Source organism: Neomonachus schauinslandi, chromosome 4, assembly GCF_002201575.2.
Source record: "Neomonachus schauinslandi chromosome 4, ASM220157v2, whole genome shotgun sequence".
Taxonomy (NCBI): Eukaryota; Metazoa; Chordata; class Mammalia; order Carnivora; family Phocidae; genus Neomonachus; species Neomonachus schauinslandi.
The window spans coordinates 39,275,407-39,299,608 of NC_058406.1; the positions used below are offsets into that span (position 1 = coordinate 39,275,407).

A 24,202-nucleotide genomic window follows, 5' to 3' on the forward strand; every position below is an offset into this window, starting at 1 on the left:
CCCTAGGGAGTTTATTCTAAAAGGTAAGTTCCTCAGCCCCATCCCTCAGAGATTCTGATTCAGTAGATCTGGGGAAAGGCCCAGGAAATTGCCTGTTTTAATAAGCTGCCAACCCACCCAGGTGATTTTGATATAAGTGATCGATGGACCACACTGAGAAACACTGCTTTCAGGACACAGGACTGTTTTCTTTGTAAGGCTTTAAGCTGTCTCGGAATGCAATTCTTTAAGAAGTTGTCCCCAAAATATTTTGGGCAATAGCAGCTTCAGTGGAGCATATATCTACTCTCCTGAGGTGATGACCACACTGAAGATGTTAATTCTCACTTGCTTCATTTGTGTAGGTGAGCTGCAATGTCTCTGTGAGACTAATAAAAATATACCTCTAAAGCCTGTGAGCTATAGGTGATACAGAAAAACGAAGGAGGGAAGGGGAGGCTGCAACATAAAATAGTCAGGGAACATATCACACTGAAAAGTTGTTGGTTTTGGTTAAAGACTCAAAAGAGGTGAAGGAGGAGGTGAAACACATATCTCTGGGAAGAGAATTCCAGGCAGAAAGAACAGCAAATACCAAGACCTTGAAGTTGGAGAGTATCTAGCATATTTTAAAGGTAAAAAGGAGGTTAGTATAGCTAGAGCAGAGTGAAGCATAAAAGACAAAATTGATAATTTTGACTATTTCTATATGGTAAAAAACAGCTTAACAAGGCCAAAAGATAAATGATAAACAGGGGGAAAAAATTCTGAATTTCAAAGCACAGAAAAAGGGCTAATTTCCCTAATATATAAAGAACTCTCTACAACAATAAGGAAAAGATTAACAATTTATGAAGACAGCTCCCAGAAATGGAAGTAGTAGTGGCTCATAAACATGTGAAAAGATACTCAAAATAACTCATAATGAATTAACTTCTAATGAAAGCTACACTAAGAGGGATGCCTCGCTGGCTCAGTTGTTGGAGTACACAACTCTTCATCTTGGGTTTGTGAGTTCCAGTCCCACACTGGGTGTAGAGATTGCTTAAATAAATAAACTTAAAAAAAAATAAAGCTACACTAAGAAACTATTTTTCATAAGTCAAATTAATAAAGCAAGGTTATAGGGAAATAGGCACACTTGTACACTATTAGAATGAAATTGGTACCAACTCCCTTGTGGGTAATTTGCCAATATCTATGAAAATTAACAGCACACACATACCCTTTTCTTTCTTCCAAGTTATTTAAATTATTATTATTATTTAAATTCCAGTTAGTTAACATACAGTGTAATATTAGTTTCAGGTGTAGGATTTAGTGATTCATTACTTACATACAACACCCAGTGCCCATCACAAGTGCCCTCCTTAATACCCATCACCCATTTAACCCATTCCTCACCCACCTCCTCTCCACCCACCCTCAGTTTGTTCTTTATAGTTAAGAGTCTATTTTATGGTTTGCCTCTCTTCCCCACCCCCCGCTATATTCATCTGTTAAAGAATGCACACATACTCGGGGCACCTGGGTGGCTCAGCTGGTTAAGCGACTGCCTTTGGCTCAGGTCATGATCCCGGAGTCCCTGGATCGAGTCCCACATCGGGCTCCCTGCTCAGCGGGGAGCCTGCTTCTCCCTCTGACCCTCCCCCCTCTCATGCTCTCTCTATCTCATTCTCTCTCTCAAATAAATAAATAAAATCTTTAAAAAAAAAAAAAGAATGCACACATACTCTTAACCTAGCACTCCTACATCTGGGAATTTAGTCTATATTTTCATGTGGGAAATCATCTATGTATACTGTTACTACTGAATTGTAGTAGCAGACTATTGGATGTCCATGTGTAGGAAGGATCTTATTAAATAAATTATAGTACCTTATGGAATTTAAAGGGATAATATTTAGCCACAAAACAGAGTTCTTTATGAACTGATATGGAATATCTTTAACATTTAATGTTAGTGGAAAAAGCAGTGTGTTGAATAAAGTGTTTACCATTTGTGTAAAACTGGGGAAAATTAAGTATATGTTAGCTTGCTAATATATATAAGATAATCTCTGGATGGATAAATAACAGTGCCTCTGGGGAGGGTAACTTAGAGACAGGGGTAAGTACGAGACTTTTCATTTCATACCTTTTTATGCCTTTTGAGTTTTGATTAATGTGCATTTATTAGCCAGCCAGGAAATAAATATCAAATTTGAAAGATAGTAAGTCCCTTAAAAAATAAAAATTGCATGTAACATCAATTCCATAAACTTTTTTAAAATTTAAACTCAATTCATTAACATATAGTGTATTATTAGTTTCAGAGGTAGAGTTCAGTGATTCATCAGTTGTATGTAACACCCGGTGCTCATTACCTCATGTGCCCTCCTTAATGTCCATCACCCACACCCCGCTCCCCTCCAGCAACCCTCAGTTTGTTTCCTATGGTTAAGAGTCTCCTATGGTTTGTCTCCCTCTCTGATTATGTCTTGTTCCCTCCCTTCCTCTATGCTCTTCTGTTTTGTTTCTTAAATTACACATATGAGTGAAATCATATGATAATTGTCTTTCTCTGATTGACTTATTTCGCTTCGCATAATACTCTCTAGTTCCATCCACATCGTTGCAAATGGCAAGATTTCTTTTTTTTGATGGATGAATAATATTCCATGTATATATACACCACACCTTCTTTATCCATTCATCTGTCGATAGACATCTGGACTCTTTCCATAGTTTGGCTATTGTGGACATTGCTGCTATAAACATTGGGGTGCAGGCGCTCCTTCGGATCACTACATTTGTATCTTTGGGGTATATACCTGATAGTGCAATTGCTGGATCATAGGGTAGCTCTATTTTTAGCTTCTTGAGGAACCTCCATACTGTTTTCCAGAGTGGCTGCACCAGCTTGCATTCCCACCAGCAGTGTAAGAGGGTTCCCCTTTCTCCACATCCTCACCAACATTTGTTGTTTCCTGTTTTGTTAATTTTAGCCATTCTGACTGGTGTGAGGTGGTATCTCATTATGGTTTTGATTTGTATTTTCCTGATGCCGAGTGACGTTGAGCACTTTTTCATGTGTCTGTCGGCCATTTGGATGTCTTCTTTGCAGATATGTCTGTTCATGTCTTCTGCCCATTTCTTGATTGGATTCTTTGTTCTTTGGGTGTTGAGTTTGGTAAGTTCTTTATAGATTTTGGATACTAGGCCTTTATCTGATATGTCGTTTGCAAAGATCTTCTCCTATTCTGTAGGTTGTCTTTTGGTTTCGTTGACTGTTTCCTTTGCTGTGCAAAAGCTTTTTATCTTGATGGAGTCCCAATAGCTCATTTTTGGCTATGTTTCCCTTTCCTTTGGAGATGTGTCTAGCCAGAAGTTGTTGCGGCCAAGGTCAAAGAGATTGCTGCCTGTGTTCTCTTCTAGGATTTTGATGGATTCCTGTCTCACATTTTAGGTCTTTCATCCATTTTAGTCTATTTTTATGTATGGTGTAAGAAAATGGTCCAGTTTCATTCTTCTGCATGTCGCTGTCCAATTTTCCCAACACCATTTGTTGAAGAGACTGTCTTTTTTCCACTGGATATTCTTTCCTGCCTTGTTGAAGATTAGTTGACCACAGAGTTGAGGGTCCATTTCTGGGCTCTCTGTTCTGTTCCATTGATCTATGTCTCTGTTTTTGTGCCAGTACCATACTGCCTTGATGATTACAGCTCTGTAATATAGCTTGAAGTCTGGAATTGTGATGCCACCAGCTTTTGTTTTCTTTTTCAACATTCCTCGGGCTATTCGGGGTCTTTTCTGGTTCCATACAAATTTTAGGATTATTTGTTCCAGCTCTCTAAAAAATGTGGATGGTATTTTGATAGGGATTGCACTGAATGTATGGATTGCTCTGGGAAGCACAGACATTTTAACAATATTTGTTCTTCCAATCCATGAGCATGGAACATCTTTCCATTTCTTTGTGTCTTTCTCAATTTATTTCATGAGTGTTCTACAGTTTTCAGAGTACAGATCCTTTACCTCTTTGGTTAGGTTTATTCCTAGGTATCTGATGGTTTTTGGTGCAATTGTAAATGGCATAGATTCCTTAATTTCTCTTTCTTCTGTCTCATTGTTAGTATATAGAAATGCAACTGACTTCTGTGCACTGATTTTATATCCTGCCACTTTGCTGAATTCCTGTATGAGTTCTAGCAATTTTGGGGTGGAGTCTTTTGGGTTTTCCACATAGAGTATCACAGTTCCATAAACTTTTAACACAATATTAATCACATTTGTCTATTTTTTATTGGTCTTTTGTTCAAATATATCTTTTCCTTTTTGTGGTAATCACTATATGAATGAATACAATCTTTTAGCCTTCTACGCAACAGTAATCGAACTGGCATGTTACTTAAGTGTTTGAATAATATTCCATTGAGTAGATGTATATGTTGCTATATTCATAACTATTCACCTGCAGCTAGATTTTCCTTTCTAGTTTTTTATCATTATAAATAATACTGGGATAAATAACCAGAAGTATTTCCTTAAGACAAAAAGTCTGTACAGTGGAATTACAGGGTAAAAAGGTAAAATCACTTAATGACTACTGACCCATATTATCAGTATGTATCAATCATTTCCTAAAAGGATGGTATAATGTCTCTCCATGAAAATGCAAATACTGTATGCATGTTAGAACACAGCCAAACTAAAGACAAATTTAAGAAAACACAAGTGAGATTTTGGGAAGATTTAATCTAAAAAGCATCCCTTACCTGTCTGAGGTTTATTGGACTCCCCAGTAACAGTAAACTGTTAAATTGTCTCAAATGATTAGTAGACAGAGTTTTAAAAAAGCAATTAACTTCTTAATTTATCTCCTTATTTCACTCAAATGAAAAGGCTTTGAGGCACTGACAGTTTAATGACTATCGGGTCATTATTTATACTAATTTTTTGGAAGGACAATAATCATAAATAGATAATTGGCTTTTTCTCACCACTAGTAAGAACATAAACATTCATTTTAAGTACCTCATATAAATCTTAGCTGGGAGGAATAACAGAGAATATCTAATCCAATCTCTTATCAAATGCAAAAATTCTTCCTCTAGCAATGTAAAGAGAAGATTCATTTTCCAGGGCTGTGTAAGAGAGCAAATTTAGGTTAAATGATAGATAATATTTTTTCTGTGTTCTGCCTTTTACCAATCAATCAATATCTAGGAGGGCCTACTAAATATATGACAAGATAAGACATGGTTTCTGTCCTTAAGATACTAAGGATATTTTGGGTTTGGTAAATCAAGGCCTGTAAACAGGAAACATAATCTGGTATTTAATTGGGGCCTGGATTTAGTGGTTCAGATGAAATGCTGGAGAGATCCAGAGAAGGGGCCCAGAAGTCAGGGAGAATTTTGTATTCCATGATGGTACTCCTAGATAGCTATTAGAAGGAGACAAATCATCCCTTATTCACCTCTGCATTCCTAGCACCTAGTGACTAATTATATTTATTACATGAATAAGCCAATTCAGCCTCGGTAACTTTTATCTCCACTATAACAATGTTGATCATACAACTTTCCTTTTCCTCTTCCAACCACTTCTGAAATCAATTTAATTAAGACGGTTGACATGAATTATCATGGTCTCTAAAGCCCCTTCCACTGTGCTTCTATCACCATAGGCATTTGGACCCTCAAAATAAGCAGGTATTGGTCCACAAGTTCATGACTTTAAGCTTCCCTTCTGATTTTTTAGCATACTGCAGTTTTCACATAATTTCATCCTGTCACCACCCACTGACCGAAAATGTGATTTTAAAGACGTGTAAAATATTGAAACATTAACATATTAGGGGTGCCTGGATGGCATTGCAAGCAGTGTAATTCTGTAGGGAGAACAGACTTAGGCATCAAACAAACCTGGTTTTATCACTTACTAGTTGTTTCTTTGGATAACTTAATTGCTCTGAGCCTTAGCTTTCTAATACATAAAATGAAGATAATGATACCTATTTTTAGAATTGGTCTGCAGATTACTTAATATTCTTTTTCCTTTCTTTTATGTGCTTCAGAATCAAAATCAGTTTTTTCTTTATCCACCCCCTCGTGGATATGGCAAAATGTTTCCTAATAAATTATAACAGCAGTATCAGACTCACATCACTAAACAAGGAGTTATGCTTAGCACCATGCTTGGCACTGTATTATATTGCTTTATAACTTCTACGGTATGCATCAGCATCCTTGTAACATAAGATCATGCCCTATTTTAGGGCAGAGATTTGAAGATAGCTATTTTTTCATATTGTCATGTTCCCTGATTTCCACACCCCCGCAAAAGTTGGAGACTTTGTGATTTTTATTATTATATAAAAAATTTTCAGCATGGTTTATTTTAGAGTTGGTTGGCTTCTCTTGGAACATTGACATCTATACATAATTTCCTTATGTATCTGATTATTTATTTATTTATAAAGATTTTATTTGAGATACAGTGAGAGAGAGAGAGAGAGAGATCACAAGCAGGGGGGAAGGGTAGAGGGAGAAGCAAACTCCCCAGTGATCAAGGAGCCCCACGTGGGACTGGATCCCAGGATCCTGGGATCATGACCAGAGCCAAAGGCAGGCGCTTAACCAACTGAGCCACCCAGGCACCCTGTATTTGATTTTTAAAAAAGTTTTTATTTAAATTCCAGTTAGTTAACATACAGTGTAATATTAGTTTCAGATGTACAATATAGTGATTCAACACTTCCATGCAATATCCAGTGCTCATCACAACAAGTGCACTCCTTAATCCCCATCACCTATTTAGCCCATCTCCCCACCTACTGTCATCCTAATGGATAAAAAAAATGTGGGAGAGTATAAGCAGAAATCTCATACATAGGAAGAAGTCTTTAAAAGATAAATGACCAACAATCCAATATATTAGCATCTCAGTCACTCATTAAAGCTTTCAAGCAAGAAAGGATTACAGTCCAGCACTTGACAAAGGCTCACTTGAGATAACTGATGTTTGACAAAGAGAGCTACATGGACAGGTTGACTACATAGGCTTTTCCTTTAGGTTCTATACCAGCTATGAGTCAGATCATCAAAAAGGAATATTTAAGGACCATATCACCTAAGCTCCCTAAAACAATTACCATTACTGAAAAAATATTTAATACAAAGCCCTCTGCTTTTACAGAGGATTGATATAAGAAACATCTATTTAAATTTAAAATAATCTGTCGTATGCAAAACAACAGTAGAAAATAATTGTCTATTTTATTTCTTAAATGACTCTCAAATAGATAATCATGCAAAAAAATTCTTTCTTGAATTCAGTGCCAGGAAATCTTGAGATGAACTGTTAAATTTTTTTTATTAATCAATGAGAACTACAAATAGTAAACTGTAAACTCCAGTACATAACTGTACCTGGCACATAGTAGAAACTCAATAAATAAATACAGTATAATAAACTGTACCTGACACATAGTAGAAACTCAAAAACTTGAGTCACCCCAGGTGTTTATAAATGTTTAATGGATAGGTACGTTACTGGACAAAGTAACGACAAAATACTGGACAAAGAAATGGATAGGTAGTAGAATAAATGTGTCAGTAAAAAGCTAGAATGAATGATGATAAAAATGACTATCATCTGAGGAATCTGCATCCCTAAAAACAAGTAAATACCATGAGTTTCAAAAAGTACAGATTAGTAAACTTGACCTCAGTCCTCTACAGAAGCTAGAAAAGTCACTTAGATAAATGGCTTATGAATACTTAGAATACCATAGTGATAACTAGAAGACAGCATGGGTTATTAAGAACACAATAAACCGGGCGCCTGGGTGGCTCAGTTGGTTAAGCGACTGCCTTCGGCTCAGGTCATGATCCTGGAGTCCTGGGATCGAGTCCCGCATCGGGCTCCCTGCTCAGCGGGGAGTCTGCTTCTCCCTCTGACCCTCCCCCCTCTCATGCTCTCTCTATCTCATTCTCTCTCTCAAATAAATAAATAAAATTAAAAAAAAAAAAGAACACAAAAAACCTAACTTAACTATGAGGTTACCAGGCTGAGAACTCAGGAGCATTCCTTAAGTTTCAACTATCTGGACTTCAGTAAGAAGTGACAAGGTGTCTCAAAGTATCCTTCAGGGTAAGATTCAGAAATGTAGGCTAAGTTGGATAAATCCTTTGTCACTGAGAAATTGAACCTGTAGAGTGCTACCAAACTGAAGGTGGTCTCAAAGAGCTTACCACTTGGCTTTGTCAACATTTTCATAAATGTCTGAGATAAAGAAATAAAATATACATATATAGATAAAATGCACTGAGCACTTACTCTGTGCTTTGTCCCTTTTCAAAAATCAATTATCCCACTTATTTCTAACAAGTCCTCTAAGGGATATAGTTTTTAATCTCCATTTTCCAATACAGAAACTGCAACTTAGAGGGTTTAAGCAACTTGCTCAAGGTCACTATGGTGGCCTACTGGCATAGCTAGAATTCCAATCTTAGTTTGACTAAATCCAAATTAATTCATACTCAACCATTACACTGTTCTGCATTTTTATATATTTTTTGTTTTGTTTCGTTTAATTTTGGTTTTTTTTTGTTTTTAATTTAAATTCAATTAGCCAACATATAGTACATCATTAGTTTTTGATTTAGTGTTCAGTGATTCGTTAGTTGCATATAACACCCAGTGCTTATCATATCATGAGCCCTCCTTAATGCCCATCACCCAGTTACCCCATCCCCCCCCACCTCCCCTTCTGCAACCCTCAGTTTGTTTCCCAGAGTCAAGAGTTTGTCATGGTTTGTCTTGCTCTCTAATTTCTTCCCATTCATTTTTTTTTTAAGATTTTATTTATTTATTTGACAGAGAGAGACACAGCGAGAGAGGGAACACAAGCAGGGGGAGTGGGACAGGGAGAAGCAGGCCTCCCCTGGAGCAGGGAGCCCGATGCGGGGCTCGATCCCAGGACCCTGAGATCATGACCTGAGCTGAAGGCAGACTCTTAACGACTGAGCCACCCAGGCGCTCCTGCATTTTTATATTATCCAACAAGTAATTATTGAGTACTGGAGTAAGAAACAAAGTGAAGAAGACTGATGTAATTCTTGCCCTTAGTAGTCTTACATTCTAATGGAAGAATTAGAAAACAAAATTTTAATAAGCAAAATAACGGCTTATTATGGAAAGTTCTAAGAGAGTTCTATAAAAGAGAATGATGGTGAAGAAGCTTCCTCTAAAAGGGTTCAGTAGGCCTTTTTGAAGAGTAGACATTTACATTGAGACCTGAAGAAAGAAAATTAAGAGTCATTTCCATCTAATGACTTCTGTTTTCTCAGTCAACTAGTAAGGACAGCTGGGAAAGGGAGAAGCGAGGGACATGTGATGTTTAACGAATGAGTAGTAGTATGAAATAGCCATCTTATCTGGGGAAAGAAAAACTAGAGATTCACAGTAGGCTTCCTCAGCATTATTGCTTGCTTTAAGTTTGTGTTTATTTAGAAAAAAAAATTAGTGTGACTGTCTCCAGCAGTGTTCAAGTGCCAAGGCCTAGGCACAGAGAAGGTGAATAGTTGGGTTCAACAAAATGAGTACAATGGAGGGAGACAGAGGTGAGGAAATTCAAGATATTACAATGATGATAATGATGGACCTTGAAATCTAAATAGGACAAAGAGGGAAATGAAGATTGGAGACAGAAAAGGGTAGATGAAGTAAAGTGGTGGGGTAGATTAGAGGGCATAATGATATAAAAAAAAAAACTTCAGCACTTGATCAAGTAAGATAGGAATAGGAAGTGCTGGTGAGAGCCAGGTGCTTGAAATCAAAATATATGACGTGATAAAGCTTCTCTTGATGACTACATCCAAGTTTGGTAAATAAGGAGAAGAAAAAAAATTTTCTGGAGTAAGATATGTCTAGGAGCAGAGAGGATTATCAAGAATGATAACAGTAGAAATGACAGGAGTTACAGCATCATTTGTGAGTTATAACTCTTGGGAGAGTTAATAGAATCTGAACTTCAAAAGATGCTGTCAGTCAACTGCATTAGTAGAGAATGGCAGAGATCTAGTTTAGTAACAACACAGACCCAGACTATTCTCGGCAGCCTCATATCTGAGAAACTGGTAGGGGGTTTTAGTTGACTACCTCAATTCAATAGGAGTCAATAATAAAATTACAGAATAGAATTGAGCATAGCATAAGATAAACTTGCTCTGGAGCTTGATTTGAGCACCTTCTGAATGGGCTGGGTCTAGATACCCTAGCATATAAGGAACAATGGAAATAAACAAACATACTTGGTAAGAAAAAGCAAGAAAAATAGGGTAAACAAGATAGCTGTGGTCAAACTGATAAAGGACTGTAATGCAGAACAGAAGTTAGGCTTATTAATTCCCAAGTTAAGCTTATTAATTCAAAACTAGAACCAAAAGGGAGAAAGTTGCAGAAGCCCTCCAGAGGAAGAAGCACTGTAGCAAAAACCTTTTCTGACTTTTCGAGTAGCTCAAAAATACACTATCTTTTGAAGCTTTCTTTGTCCCTAGGAGTATTCAGGTGGCAACTGTAGTAACATCAGTTAAGCACATTATGAGGAAAAATAACTGCCGCCTGGATATTGAGAATACCTCTCTAACCTGCAACTCTAAGATTTAGTGAATCCCATGTTTATTTGTTCCTTGTGCAAAAGGTCCATGCGTTATATTTCTCTTATAACTCCCACAAGGTTTTGCATACAGTTATTCAGTACACTTTCATTGTTGAATAATCCAGCCTGACAAGGTCATGGGGCAAGAAGCATTATGAAGCAGAAAAGCATAGGTTGATTTGGGATTTATACCTGGTACAACCATTTACATGACACTGGGTAAATTACAGAACTTCTCTGAGCCAAAAATAGTTTCCACATATGTGATTGGACCTTTGTAGAATTGTAGTTAAATGAGGTAATGTATATACAGTAAGCATTAAAGGAGCTCATATAGAGAGAGTCTGGCACATAGTAGGTTTAATGGTTACAGTTATTATGTGTTTTGATTTTTTACAAAAGCAGTAATGATAGTCTTGTTCTTAGCTACTGATACTCTCTCAGTAGAAGCTCCTGTCAAAAATGGCATGAGCTTGGAGAACAGTTCTAAGGGTAAGGAAGCTATCTTTATTGGTGAAAGAGGGAGAAAATGATTGTGGTTTCCTTAGCTACACTCCACTAAGGTCACACTAACTAAATCATCACAAACTGGCAAGCGCAGTATGCTATAATCTACTTACATACTTTACGAACATTTATTTTAAAAACAAAATCTTGCTTACTTCTCTTTTTTCTATTGAAAACAATTGTGTCCAAGTCATCAGAAAGAGAATTTTAGAGATAAAGGTCAAAAGTCTTAGGTCAAATAGATCAGCTGTTAGCGTCCTCTCCCCCAATTTTCAGAGATGAAAAAAAAAAAAGATCTGGAAATGTTATACCACTTGCCTAATATTCCTTGAGCTCTTCATGCTCCCAGACTGACTGAGTCCCTAATAGGGCTACATTTTATGAATGAGGTCTGACTATCTGTATAAACAATGAAAAAATAGTTTATCATAGTCTTTCAAGAACAGCAACTGACATATTTAAATTTGTATAGGTTTTGCTTTAAGAACTAATAAGAAGTTAATACTTACATAGCTTTCATAATAGCCAAATAAATTTTTGTTGCTGTGGTTGTTGAGTAACTTATTTGGGTGCTGCTCAGAGCCACCAATACCTGATTTGATACTGGGTTGGAAATATAATTTCTCAGATTGAGATACAGCAATCAAAGCTTCTTTATTGTTCGTATAAGCTTGCTTCACTCTTTCCTTAGTTGAGATGTGTAGAAAAGAATGTTAGAGGACTTTCTTGGTGCTGATCATGCATTGAGGAAAAGAAAGATACATTGAAGGAGACTGTTTAGAAGGATTCTTTAAATTGTTGGTGTGGCTACAGACTGAATCAGCCAATAGTAGATAAATTAACAGAAGGCTTTTTACAAAAATCCCTAAGGTTAAGCCTTTATTTGTTAATAATATAAAACTATTTTGTCACTTTTCTCTATTACTATAATGCAATCAAGTTCAAAGACACATCCTTGAGGAAAGGATACCAAACCGTTTCCTAATGAATTACCCAAACAAATAAGAAACAGGATTCCACCTGACTCCCCAATTCCAGACTAACAGTTATTTCCTCTTTCAATTTTTGGTGGTATATTTAGCAGATTAGATCATTAAGATAACTGGGCACTAAAACCTCTTTGAGTATCTATGTAGACTGACAGGAAAATACTGGAAAAATGTCAGAGGAACCAGTTTCCATAGTTGGTTTTATATGACTGAACTAACATGTTTCCATTATAATTTTTCTGAGTGTATTACCATCAGTATTTATGGAAGAAGAGAACTGTGCTGATTTAAGTGGCACAGATGATATGATTAGTAAAAACTCTTCAGAAACAACCATGAATATAAAATTAGTACTAACAAAGCAGTTAAGAAAAAAAATAAATTTTTTGAGATCTTTTCAATTTTAGGCAAGAAGTAAAGGTAAAAGGGGCGCCTGGGTGGCTCAGTTGGTTAAGCGACTGCCTTCGGCTCAGGTCATGATCCCGGAGTCCCGGGATCGAGTCCCGCATCGGGCTCCCTGCTCGGCGGGGAGCCTGCTTCTCCCTCGGACCCTCCCCCCTCTCATGTGCTCTCTGTCTCTCTCATTCTCTCTGTCTCAAATAAATAAATAAAATCTTTAAAAAAAAAAAAGAAGTAAAGGTAAAAGCCATGATGGGGTATATATTACTTAAAAAAAATATTTCATTTTGGAGATGTCTTATTTTTAGAATTTGTTTCATTAGAAAACTCATGTTTTTTATTCTATATAAACACTGGATTAAATATCTATGGCAGTCATATTTATTTGAATCTGTATATTCTAAAATACTAGGATAACTAGCTATTGGGAGTGAATATTTGCACAGAACTGTACATGAATGTACAGAGTCACAGAACAGGAAAAAATTTGGCAACAGAGCACAAAGGCTTGGCATTAAGCTGAACCTTCATATATCTTGAGAAGGCAATGATTCTTTTAATTCTGTAACTCTTACAATCAAGATACTTAGAATATTCAAAACACAAAGGGTTTAGCAGAAAGACCGAGAGAACACCAAAAGAGTAACAAGAAAGGTCTAGTGCGTGAGAAAAAGATTTAATAAAAACTTACAATGTCGTTCTTTTGGACTGTCTTGTCTACAGTTATCACCTTTGTATTGTTCTTTTCTAACAACGGTTTTCACATAGACTGTGAAAACACACAGAAAACTGTATCTGAGTTAAATGCACATTTCCTAAATAGCAATAATTAGATTAATGTCAAGGAAAAATACATAGCCTGATTCAGATTTAGTGCATGTAGCACCAGGCAGTTATGATTGTAGTACTAGGTAGTAGTGTGGGAAGTATCTAAATTACAGTAAAAAAGGCTTCCAAATTAGTCATTTCAAATTACCCAAAAGAACATTTTAAAAAGGATAATCTTCTATTTTAAAAAGAGTAAAGTATTATAAACAGTTTAGCCATCATCTATATACAGACTGGCTTGTTCTCAGTCATAAGAGGCTATCACCTTTTATCCTCCCCTCTTTCCCTTCCTTTCAGTACTATTAGAAAACTATTCACAAGTGCACCCTTGGACAATGCTGAGCAGTAATTATGACTTGCTGACAAAGAGATATGAACAATTACGGAGCCCATTTTGAAACCTTACACTAATAAAGTCATTAGATGCTGCCCTTGCCATGATCCTTCTAAAAGCTTCTGAAGTTACAAGAACACACGGCATTGTTTGCAGGGACAATTGCTGCTGGCAGAACGCAAACCTTGAGTTAAACCATGCTGCAAATTGATCTTGACATTCTGTTAAGACTGCCACTAAAAATCAAAAGCAGAGAAGAAAAGGAGAAAATGAGTGGGTAGGATGTAATCATGGAACAGGAGGGGTTCCTCCTCACCTTCTCTCCTCCCTCTTCACAAAACAAACCAGGGAGAAAATGACAAACTCTCCTGGTGTTTTGGAACCTTTATTTTAAAGCATTAATTAAGCCCTTGACCTGGGATGTTTAGGATGACAATACATTTCCTTTAAAAGTACTGGAAGGAAAACGTAGCACAAAGGGAATAGAGAAGTTTGGGGAAAATTATATGGAAATCTGGCATGAAGACTCTTATGAAGTCTTGGTTCCCTGACCACAACATATCCATCTGTTTTATCAGCTACTTCTGCAGAATCCATATCTGCTCCTAGGGTAGCAGCTGGAAATTAACACTCCTTAGTCTCCCACACAGACCCCACACCTGGGCTAAATTTGCTGGATCAAATGGAGGTGTAGGGTTAGAGTAACATGGTCATCTAGGCTTCAGCCAGGCATGAAGCACTGAGTAGTTTGGAATTAAGGGTATGCCACTGTGAATATGGCTAATTACTGAGATGGAAAGTGCAGGTGAAGACAGCCTACTGATAATAAGAGCTTTAAGTCAATTAACTCTTGCCAAAGATTAAGTAATGTGGAAAACTATCACTTGAATATTAAGGCTAACAAGTACCTGTCAGCATAGCAGCAGAAGTTTACAGTGATCTGAAATACTGCACCTAAGGGCATGCAGTTCAAAAGCTAATAATTCTGTCTGTGAACATTGGTACTAACTGTGTAGGTAAAATTTAATACAACACTCTGTATATGTTACATGCAACCTGTGTAATTGTCAGCAATTCCTAGGTAACTGTTTGCAGCTACTCAGAACACAGCTTAGAAGTAGTGTGCAATGCCTGATTTAACACTTTGTAGCATGTATGCTGATGTGCTAAACATTTCCACCTCAGAAACTTACATATAAGCAACTCATAGCTGGCTGGTGACCTCAACTGGCACTATTCTAGTCAAATTCAATGTTTAAGTTTTCTAGAATTATATCATATAAACCAGTACCTATCCTGGATGAATGGAGACATTTGCCTTGTGGGCCCTCCTGGTCAGAAAAAGAGATACCTATTAACTCACTTATTACTGGTTAATATTGGTGGTTTAGTGTGCCACATGTTATGTAGCTTTTTCTTTTTCTTTTTTTTTTAAGATTTTATTTATTTATTTGAGAGAGAGAATGAGATAGAGAGAGAGCATGAGAGGAGGGAGGGTCAGGGGGAGAAGCAGACTGCCCGCTGAGCGACTCAATCCCGGGACTCCAGGATCACGACCTGAGCCGAAGGCAGTCGCTCAACCAACTGAGCCACCCAGGTGCCCTGTTATGTAGCTTTTCTTGATGAAGCAACTAGAGCCAAAAACACAGCTTCACACCAAGGGCAGTCATGTGCCAATGTTCCCATGCAACCAACAGATGTCCAAATAACTCTAATAGAGGGAAGGAAATTAACGCTTATTGTGCTTTATATAGTTAGTACCTGTGCTTTATATAGTACTATCTATATTTAATTAATTCAAATGGTGCCCAAATGGAACTTGCCTGGCTCTGTGGCATATGTCATCATGTAGCCAGGCTAGCAATCTGGTTCTGTGGACATGTTTACTTTAATCAGCACCATCACCACTGCAGAAGGCTCAGAGTTCCATCCCAGAATGGCCCGATCCGAGGGGCCAATTGTTTCAGGGCTATCAGAGACTTGGTGAATCTGGGGAAGAAACTCTAGAACCACTGGATGAACTCATCTAGGCTGGAATTCAAGTCTCTTTCCAGATGGTGTGTGGGTGCCTGGTGCACAGAGCACAGGCCACAATATTCTCAAGTGCTTCAGGGCCAGCAGAACACAAAGTACCTGGTCTGGACATTGTTAGTTCATTCTACAAGGAAAATGAAGGCTTTTGCTTTATTAGTCCTATTAACGGCTATGGGGGAAGATCACAAAATTAGAGTCATACAGCAGCATTTCCTTGCTTTTTCCACTACCCAAGCTGGTCTCTCTCATTATTCAATAAGACTATTAGAGATTATTTTTCAATATAACACTCACTTTTTCTTTTTTTTTTTAAGATTTTATTTATTTATTTATTGGAGAGCGAGTGAGAGAGAAACAGCATGAGAGAGGAGAGGGTCAGAGGGAGAAGCAGGCTCCCCACTGAGCCGGGAGCCCGATGTGGGACTCGATCCCAGGACCCTGGGATCATGACCTGAGCCGAAGGCAGTCGCTTAACCAACTGAGCCACCCAGGCGCCCTAACACTCACTTTTTCAAAGGCACTGTGTAACACATTGAGATTATAGACATAGCTCCCTTGGGGAGTTGACAACCTAATAGGGAGACAGACAGTGTAATGAATTCCATCATAGGTTAGTATATGGATATTATCGGAGCATAAAGAATGTGCATTTTAACTCAGACTGAGGCAAGAGAAGGATGGACAGTGGCAAGGCTTCCTAGAGGTGACACCTGTCCTGAATTTTAAGAAATTATTCTTTTATAGCACAAGCATTTGTTTACTAATAGTATATTGTCCTTAAATATATTTTTATTGTTAAATCCATGACAGTTTTCTACATGTTTCTACATCCAAAAGAGTATCTGATCTCTGCTCCACTGTCTGCCTGTAAGCATATGACCCAATACTGGCCAATACTGGAGATGAATCATTAACAAAACAACTGCTTGGGATCTGTCCATCCCTGCTGGTTGACCTTAATCCTCAATCTGGTTCAGACCATATATGATTACACTAGCTGGCCAGGGCCCTCTCCTCCACAATTATGTAAGCCACTGATCCTTCATTTCTGATATTTAATTATGAGGCTTAAAATACCAATATTCTTTTATAAAAATAGCAAATATCTGCAACCCAATAAACTAGGAATGCTGCTAATATAAAAATCTCTAAATAAAAAGAACAAAACTTCTAATTTCATTTTTCTGTATGTCATTTCTCTCAAGTCCTTCTTTAGCCCACTCAGGTAGAGTAACTCCCTATGAATTTCACCTGTATTCCCCAAGCACCTTGTGCATACTTAATATTACGTATTAGCTCCATGTCTTTCTACTAGACTATGAGTATTTTGAGCATTAAGCACTGTATCTTTTTTTTTTTAATTCTTATGTTAATCCCCATACATTACATCATTAGTTTTAGATGTAGTGTTCCATGATTCATTGTTTGTGCATAACACCCAGTGCTCCATGCAGAATGTGCCCTCCTCAATACCCACCACCAGGCTAACCCATGCTCCCACCCCCCCCCCGAACCCTCAGTTTGTTTTTCAGAGTCCATCGTCTCTCATGGTTCGTCTACCCCTCCGATTTCCCCCGCTTCATTCTTCCCCTCCTGCTACCTTCTTCTTCTTCTTCTTCTTTTTTTTTTCTTAACATATATTGCATTATTTGTTTCAGAGGTACAGATCTGAGATTCAACAGTCTTGCACAATTCACAGCGCTTACCAGAGCACATACCCTCCCCAGTGTCTATCACCCAGTCACCCCATCCCTCCCACCCCACCCCCCACTCCAGCAACCCTCAGTTTGTTTCCTGCGATTAAGAATTCCTCATATCAGTGAGATCATATGATACATGTCTTTCTCTGTTTGACTTATTTCGTTCAACATAATACTCTCCAGTTCCATCCACGTCGTTGCAAATGGCAAGATCTCATTCCTTTTGATGGCCGCATAATATTCCATTGTATATATATACCACATCTTCTTTATCCATTCATCTGTCGATGGACATCTTGGCTCTTTCCACAGTTTGGCTATTGTGGACATTGCTGCTATAAACATCGGGGTGCACCTACCCTTTCGGATCCCTACTTTTGTATCTTTGGGGTAAATACCCAGTAGTAAGCACTGTATCTTTTTCATCTTCTCACTCTCAGTGCAAAGCACCATTCCTGGTTCACATGAAATATTCAGTAAATGTTTACTCGATGAATAAACATGAAGGAAATATATGTTTCTTAAGATATTCTTTTAGCCACTTTCAGAAGTGAGTTGCGGGATCTCCTTGTTTATACTATTATCTGTTTTTAGCTCTTTCATTTACAGATATATCCTACTGTTTCTTTCAGGATCATTATTCAGATGGATATTTAGGAAATTATACCCTCTAGCACTTCCTAAGACTAACAAGGGCTTACTGCCTACTGCTTTAAGAAAGAATGGACCTGAATTCGAAGTAGACATGGCAGCCAACAAGACTGTACAGAGTTTTCCAGGAAAGAAACCTACATTTAGATATATAATACTGAAATTATAAACACATTCTTTGGTGGAATTGGATGCATTCATTCATTTGCCAAATGCTTATTGAGTTTCTTTCTCCTAGAATTTTGTAAATTTAAAGTGCTTTGTTGAATGAGATAAATAATATGAATAAGATCCAGAAGATCACAATTTAGTGAGGGAGAAGATAGGCACATAATCATTACTGCTACAGTCTGATGTCCCAATTCATATTTGGAATGTTCCAAGATCAATCCAGAAATTACTCTAATCCATTTTATACAGATATAGGTTGGTCAGCTTAAGTATTCAACTTAGAAAGAAAGTTATTAGAATCATTTTGGAGTGGGAAATCCAAATCATCAACATCACAGAGGTATATGACAGTGACATTCGATAGACATCTATTTCTTTTTTATTCTAGTTTGTTAGTGAAATCAGGAAATTTAACTTATAACCACAATTGACACTCACATTCTGGTAACTTTACCAAAGCATTCACTTAGTTCAAAACCCTTCACTTATCTTCTACACAAGAGAGATTCACAATAAACTGAGGAGGACTAATGTTTCTGTAGGTTTGGCAGAGTATTTTTCTTTTTTTTTTTTTAAAGATTTTATTTACTTATTTGACAGAGAGAGACACAGTGAGAGAGGGAACACAAGCAGGGGGAGTGGGAGAGGGAGAAGCAGGCCTCCTGCCGAGCAGGGAGCCCAATGCAGGGCTCGATCCCAGGACCCCGGGATCACGACTCGAGCCGAAGGCAGACGCCTAACGACTGAGCCACCCAGGTGCCCCTGGCAGAGCATTTCTTTTTTTTTTTTTTTAAAGATTTTATTTATTTATTTGACAGAGAGAGACACAGCGAGAGAGGGAACACAAGCAGGGGGAGTAGGAGAGGGAGAAACAGGCTTCCCACTGAGCAGGGAGCCCGATGTGGGGCTCGATCCCAGGACCTTGAGATCATGACCTGAGCCGAAGGCAGACGCTTAACCGACGGAGCCACCCAGGCGCCCCCGGCAGAGTATTTCTTAAGGAAAAGTAAATATGCTTGGCAAGACCCTCCCCATCTTGGGCACAAATGTCCCTACCTATCATGTCAGGGTGTGGTCCCAGAAAAATCACTAAGGAGTCATCTAGACTAACCAGCTTACAGGCTCAGGATTTTAAAAATGTGTTGATCAGTTTGAACTAGGAGAGCCGGACATGGGATGAGACAAGCCATCCACAAGGAATTTACTTCTAAACTTTTACATATGTCATAAGAAAATCACAGTTAAAAGGAAACTCAGAGCAACAATCTAGTTTGTGATGCCTAGAAATCTCTTCTATATTTTCACATATTGATCTGTCATATTTTAACTCTGGTAATATGCAAATGATGGCACAGCAACTTTTGAAATGTAGCTCACTGACCAATAAATATTAGTGCAGCAGTCTTCTACTGAATTGAGGGTGAAAGCTTGAGGTTTTGTTACTCAGTGTTAATAGTATCAAATGGACAATGCAATAAATTTTTATGACAAACACCTCTGGGTAAAAAGTGGTGCTAAAAAAATCTAAGTAAGATCACAAAGACAGAAACTCAATTAGACAATTATATTTAGATTGAATCTATGATGGGTGGTCAGAAAACCGGTGCTAAGCCAATCCTTTTTTGGGACAATAAATCAGACTAATTAATTAAAATTTTCTTACAGTTTAATATAGCAAAAAGAAATCCACTTTTACTCTCTTTTAGGAATATGCCATTTCAATGCATTTTTATCCTGTGTGTGTAAAATGTGTACTTTTCCATTTGCTTTAATAATAATAATGAGGAGCTGTACATGAAAAGCATCTACATAATTCTTTTGCTTTATAGAGAGAAATGTAATACCTTAAATTAAAAGTTTTTAATTTGTAATATGGATAGAATTTGATTTTGAGTAAGGATTGCCAGTATCCTAAATTCTAGAAATTGTAACATTCTCTTTCTTCCCATTGGCCCTGTTTCTTGTTCCTATAAATATTTGTTAAAGCAAATTCCTACATCTTTCTATTTTTAGTCTTTAATATCACTTCTTTTCATTTTTATGAATGTAATGATAACAATAATAATAATGAGATACCATATTTTTTAAAATGTAGATTGAAATAGCCTATCATACCTCTTAGTTGGTCCTGCAATTCATTGAGAAATAGCTCTAAAGCCTTAAACAAGGCCTTTATTTTGTGTTTTAAAAAAAGTGTCATAAGGAGTTAATAGGACACAGCTGTACTGGCTCTTTCTAATAAGCAGCTTCTGTCGCTTTGGTCACCACAGGTGTCTCTGTAACCTGCAAACTCTTATTACTAGTGTATCAAAGTTGTGCTACTTAACAGACTTCTTTAGTAAAACATAACAAAGCAATTACATGGCTGTTGATTGCCAGTCATAAAAAAAAACCCTCAAACACTGTTTTTCAAAAGAAACTACACTGCAATTTTTTGTCATTGTAAAATAAAAGGAACTAAGGAATTAAATGGAGGATAGAACAAAATAACAGCAGGTAGCCTGCTGAACTTAGCCACTACAGATGGTTTAGAAATAGTGTTTCCTTCTCCATCAAGTTGTGGATAAAAGGAAAGGAGGAGATTCCTTACTGCCAGTGAATGGTGAAAGATTTAGCCAAGTCTCCAGTCTATGTATTTTGCCTCATGAAAGACCTTCGATGCTGCATTTTTATCTGTTTTTGGCACTGCTTTTCATCACCTTTAACTGAGTGTGAATAATAACCTGATTTAATTTAAACAAATACAGGTGCTAAAGGTTCTTTATTTATGTATAACAGGGAACATTTCCAATGCAGAACGAAGTCATCCTGTGAAATTTCCTAACCATTTGCTTAAAGAAATGAAGTATTAGATGAAAAAATTGCTTCAACATTCTTTTGCTTCAAATTTAAGGGAAGAATCATCTTTCTTTTCAGGTTTAGACTACATAAAACAAAGTCTAAATGATGAGCAAAAATTCAGTGAGCTATAAAATAATAAAAAAAATCAGATGATTTCTAATTGTTCTATAAACATTTAAATTAGGTAACTACAATAGGCTTGCCTTGAAATGAATTAATCTCCCTGTTCATAAACCAGCAGCCTGTGATTATTATTGTGTTAACACACCCAAAGTAACATCACTGGATGTTATGGCCACATGTGTAATTAAACATGATGAAATGTATTTCAGATGGGAAACTCAAATAGGCAAAATATGAAAAATTATTCATTTATAGATAATTATTATGATTAACAAATTAAGTAAATTTATCCTGACAGCAAGGAAAAGGACTTTTTTTTTCCTACTGAGAATATGGATGTGTGCAAAAGAATGTGTGCAATAAAGCAATTACATCAATTAGTATATGGTAGAGTTAAGCTATTACCAACTCCATGGACTAGTCCAGAATGTACTGCCTTCTTCACTGGAATTATTAAAAAATAAACTTACTACTAAGATTATATGTTAGACTTGCCTTGCCTTTTCTGAACATTATTAAAAACAGATTTTCTCTAAATATTCAACAACAGATAAGAACATTGGAATATACAGTACATAGATATGTACTGTACCAGTTTTACTGCAAAAAGATGAAAACGATGTATTTTGGTTTTGTTTTTTGGGTTATTCTTGGATTTAGAAATCATTTATAAATTGAGGTATATTTTCCCATTGTAAGTAACTGCATGTTAGCTACAACAAATAGCTTTTATATAATTAAATGTAATGGTAGAGAATTTAATGCTGAGGGCGAAAATGTTTATGAGATGATAAGAAACCAAATACAATGATAACTTTTTTAAAAAAAATAGAAGCCCAACTTATAACTTGTGAACAACAGTATTACCTTGCTCTGTTGGCGTCCTTTGTCAGATCCCAAGCCCAGGTTATAAAATTTTGACTCAGATAAGAGACAATAGATTCAGCACAAAGCATTTGTGAGCAGAACACGTTGGTTAATACACTTTCATCATGGTGGAGGTAGATAGCAAGAAGCTTTCTCTGAAAAGAGGAAGAAAGACTGATGAATTAAAATATCCATTAATGTAAGATTTCTTGAATTTTGGAAAAGCAGAATTTGTCGATATAAACAGCAAAGACCAAAATTAAATGCTACTCCCTTTAAAAGAGTACCTGACACTTGGACTTCCTATAGCATTTACTAATATGAATAAATTTTGCTTCCTTAAACCCTAAAGAGGGTAGGATGATTATATTCTGTTTTATAGACCACTGTCACAGATTCTTTTTTTTTTTTTTTTTTAAAGATTTTATTTATTTGACAGAGAGAGACACAGCAAGAGAGGGAACACAAGCAGGGGGAGTGGGAGAGGGAGAAGCAGGCTTCCCGCGGAGCGGGGAGCCCGATGCGGTGCTCGATCCCAGGACCCTGGGACCATGACCTGAGCCGAAGGCAGACGCTTAATGACTGAGCCACCCAGGCGCCCCACTGTCACAGATTCTTATTAACATGTGCAAGCCTAACTCAAGCAGAATATGCAACGGAATTGCATTTTCTTTAAATAAAATGGATTTACAATTCTTCATATTAAACATACTTTACAAAGGGAAAATTAATTTTGAACTATTCAACTTTGTACACAGAAAAAGTACTGAGTAAGACTGGTTGCCAAAATCTCTCTTAGTATTTTTTGTTTTTAATCTGAACACTGGAAAGTCTCTTCTAATTGAAAGGAAAAGGTCTGAAATGAAGTTGTCTTTTACTTCCACAGGTACTTTCAAAGCCCTTAATATGTTCTCATATTAAAGTCCTTATGTAAGAGCATGTAACATCTAATTGTCAATGGAAGGATGGTAGAAAATAGTTCGCTTCACATGAATTCTTTCTAGTCAATATTCCAGAAAATTTGTCTGTGGTTTCTCATATGGAGAATTATTCCTTCCTCTTTGCTTGATAAAACTTGCTTTCAAGAAATGGCATTTGCTCTCTTAAAAGTGTCCTCTGTCATAGTTGGATAGTCAATAAAATAACTGAAACTAAAAACTGAAATGGAGCAATACAATTTGCAACATGTCAACTTTAACAATAACAGTGACAATGATGATTAAAGAGCTTACATTGTTATTGACAAACTTCTTGGTGTCACCTTATAGAGTTTAACAACAGTCAGTTGCCAGGAAACGGAAAGATAAATTTTATGGTAAAGACAATATACAAACCAATCTGTGAAATTCTGGAAAGGAAAATTTTAAGGAAGCTTAGGGTCTTTCCCTTCATATTAAATAAGGATGTGATGATAATAAAGAAAAACTCACTGTGTGGGATTCCAAAAAAAGTAGGACACTTACAGAAAAATATAAGGCTCACGTTGATGAAAGGATACTGAAGTTTGATGCTTGGAATTATCCTGATAAATAATCCAAATTATAATAATAATAAAAAAGTAATCATTAAAATATTTTCTTCCAAGGTAAATTCTGTACTAAGGTATATAGGTAGATTAAGATCCCCAAATCTTCTACTACAAATAGGAAGCACTGTTAGTTACACACCCATTATCTACTTATCTCCCCAGAATAAGCCTGTAAAGTAGTATTCTTAATTTTATTAGCATACAAGGAAACTGAGGTTTAAGAAAGCAGACTTGTCCTAAATTCTACCACAACTAGTAAGTAAGTAGTACATCTGGGATTGGAACCAGGATTCCTGACACCACGCCTAGTACTCTTTCTCTGATACTACAGCAGTAGTAGGAAAATCAACCATACTGTACTCAAGGCTTGAAGTGCTCATAGAATATGAAGATGCCAGACTGGCCGCTGCTCATACATTAGTGCTTCTGGGGCCTCAGAGACAACAGGTAATGGGAATAAGGACAGGATTCCTGAGTATAAGTAGCTCAGTTACTCCAACAGTAGCTGTTTCCATGTGTCAATTCATTTAATCATTCATTCAACAAGCGTTTGTTGAAATACTGTGTCGAGCCGAGGAGGAAGCAATGGTAATAAAATGGTGA

At 36.9% G+C, this 24,202-nt stretch overlaps 1 protein-coding gene across 3 annotated transcripts in view; it reads right to left on the minus strand.

The window, feature by feature from the left end:
* FAF1 (Fas associated factor 1) overlaps positions 1–24,202 on the minus strand; it is a 500,302-nt gene that overhangs the window by 100,080 nt on the left and 376,020 nt on the right. For all 3 annotated transcript variants that reach the window (XM_021684282.2, XM_044914506.1, XM_044914505.1), the window contains exon 13: positions 22,072–22,226. In XM_021684282.2, coding sequence (XP_021539957.1) covers positions 22,072–22,226 — 155 coding nt within the window. The remainder of the gene's footprint in view (positions 1–22,071; positions 22,227–24,202) is intronic.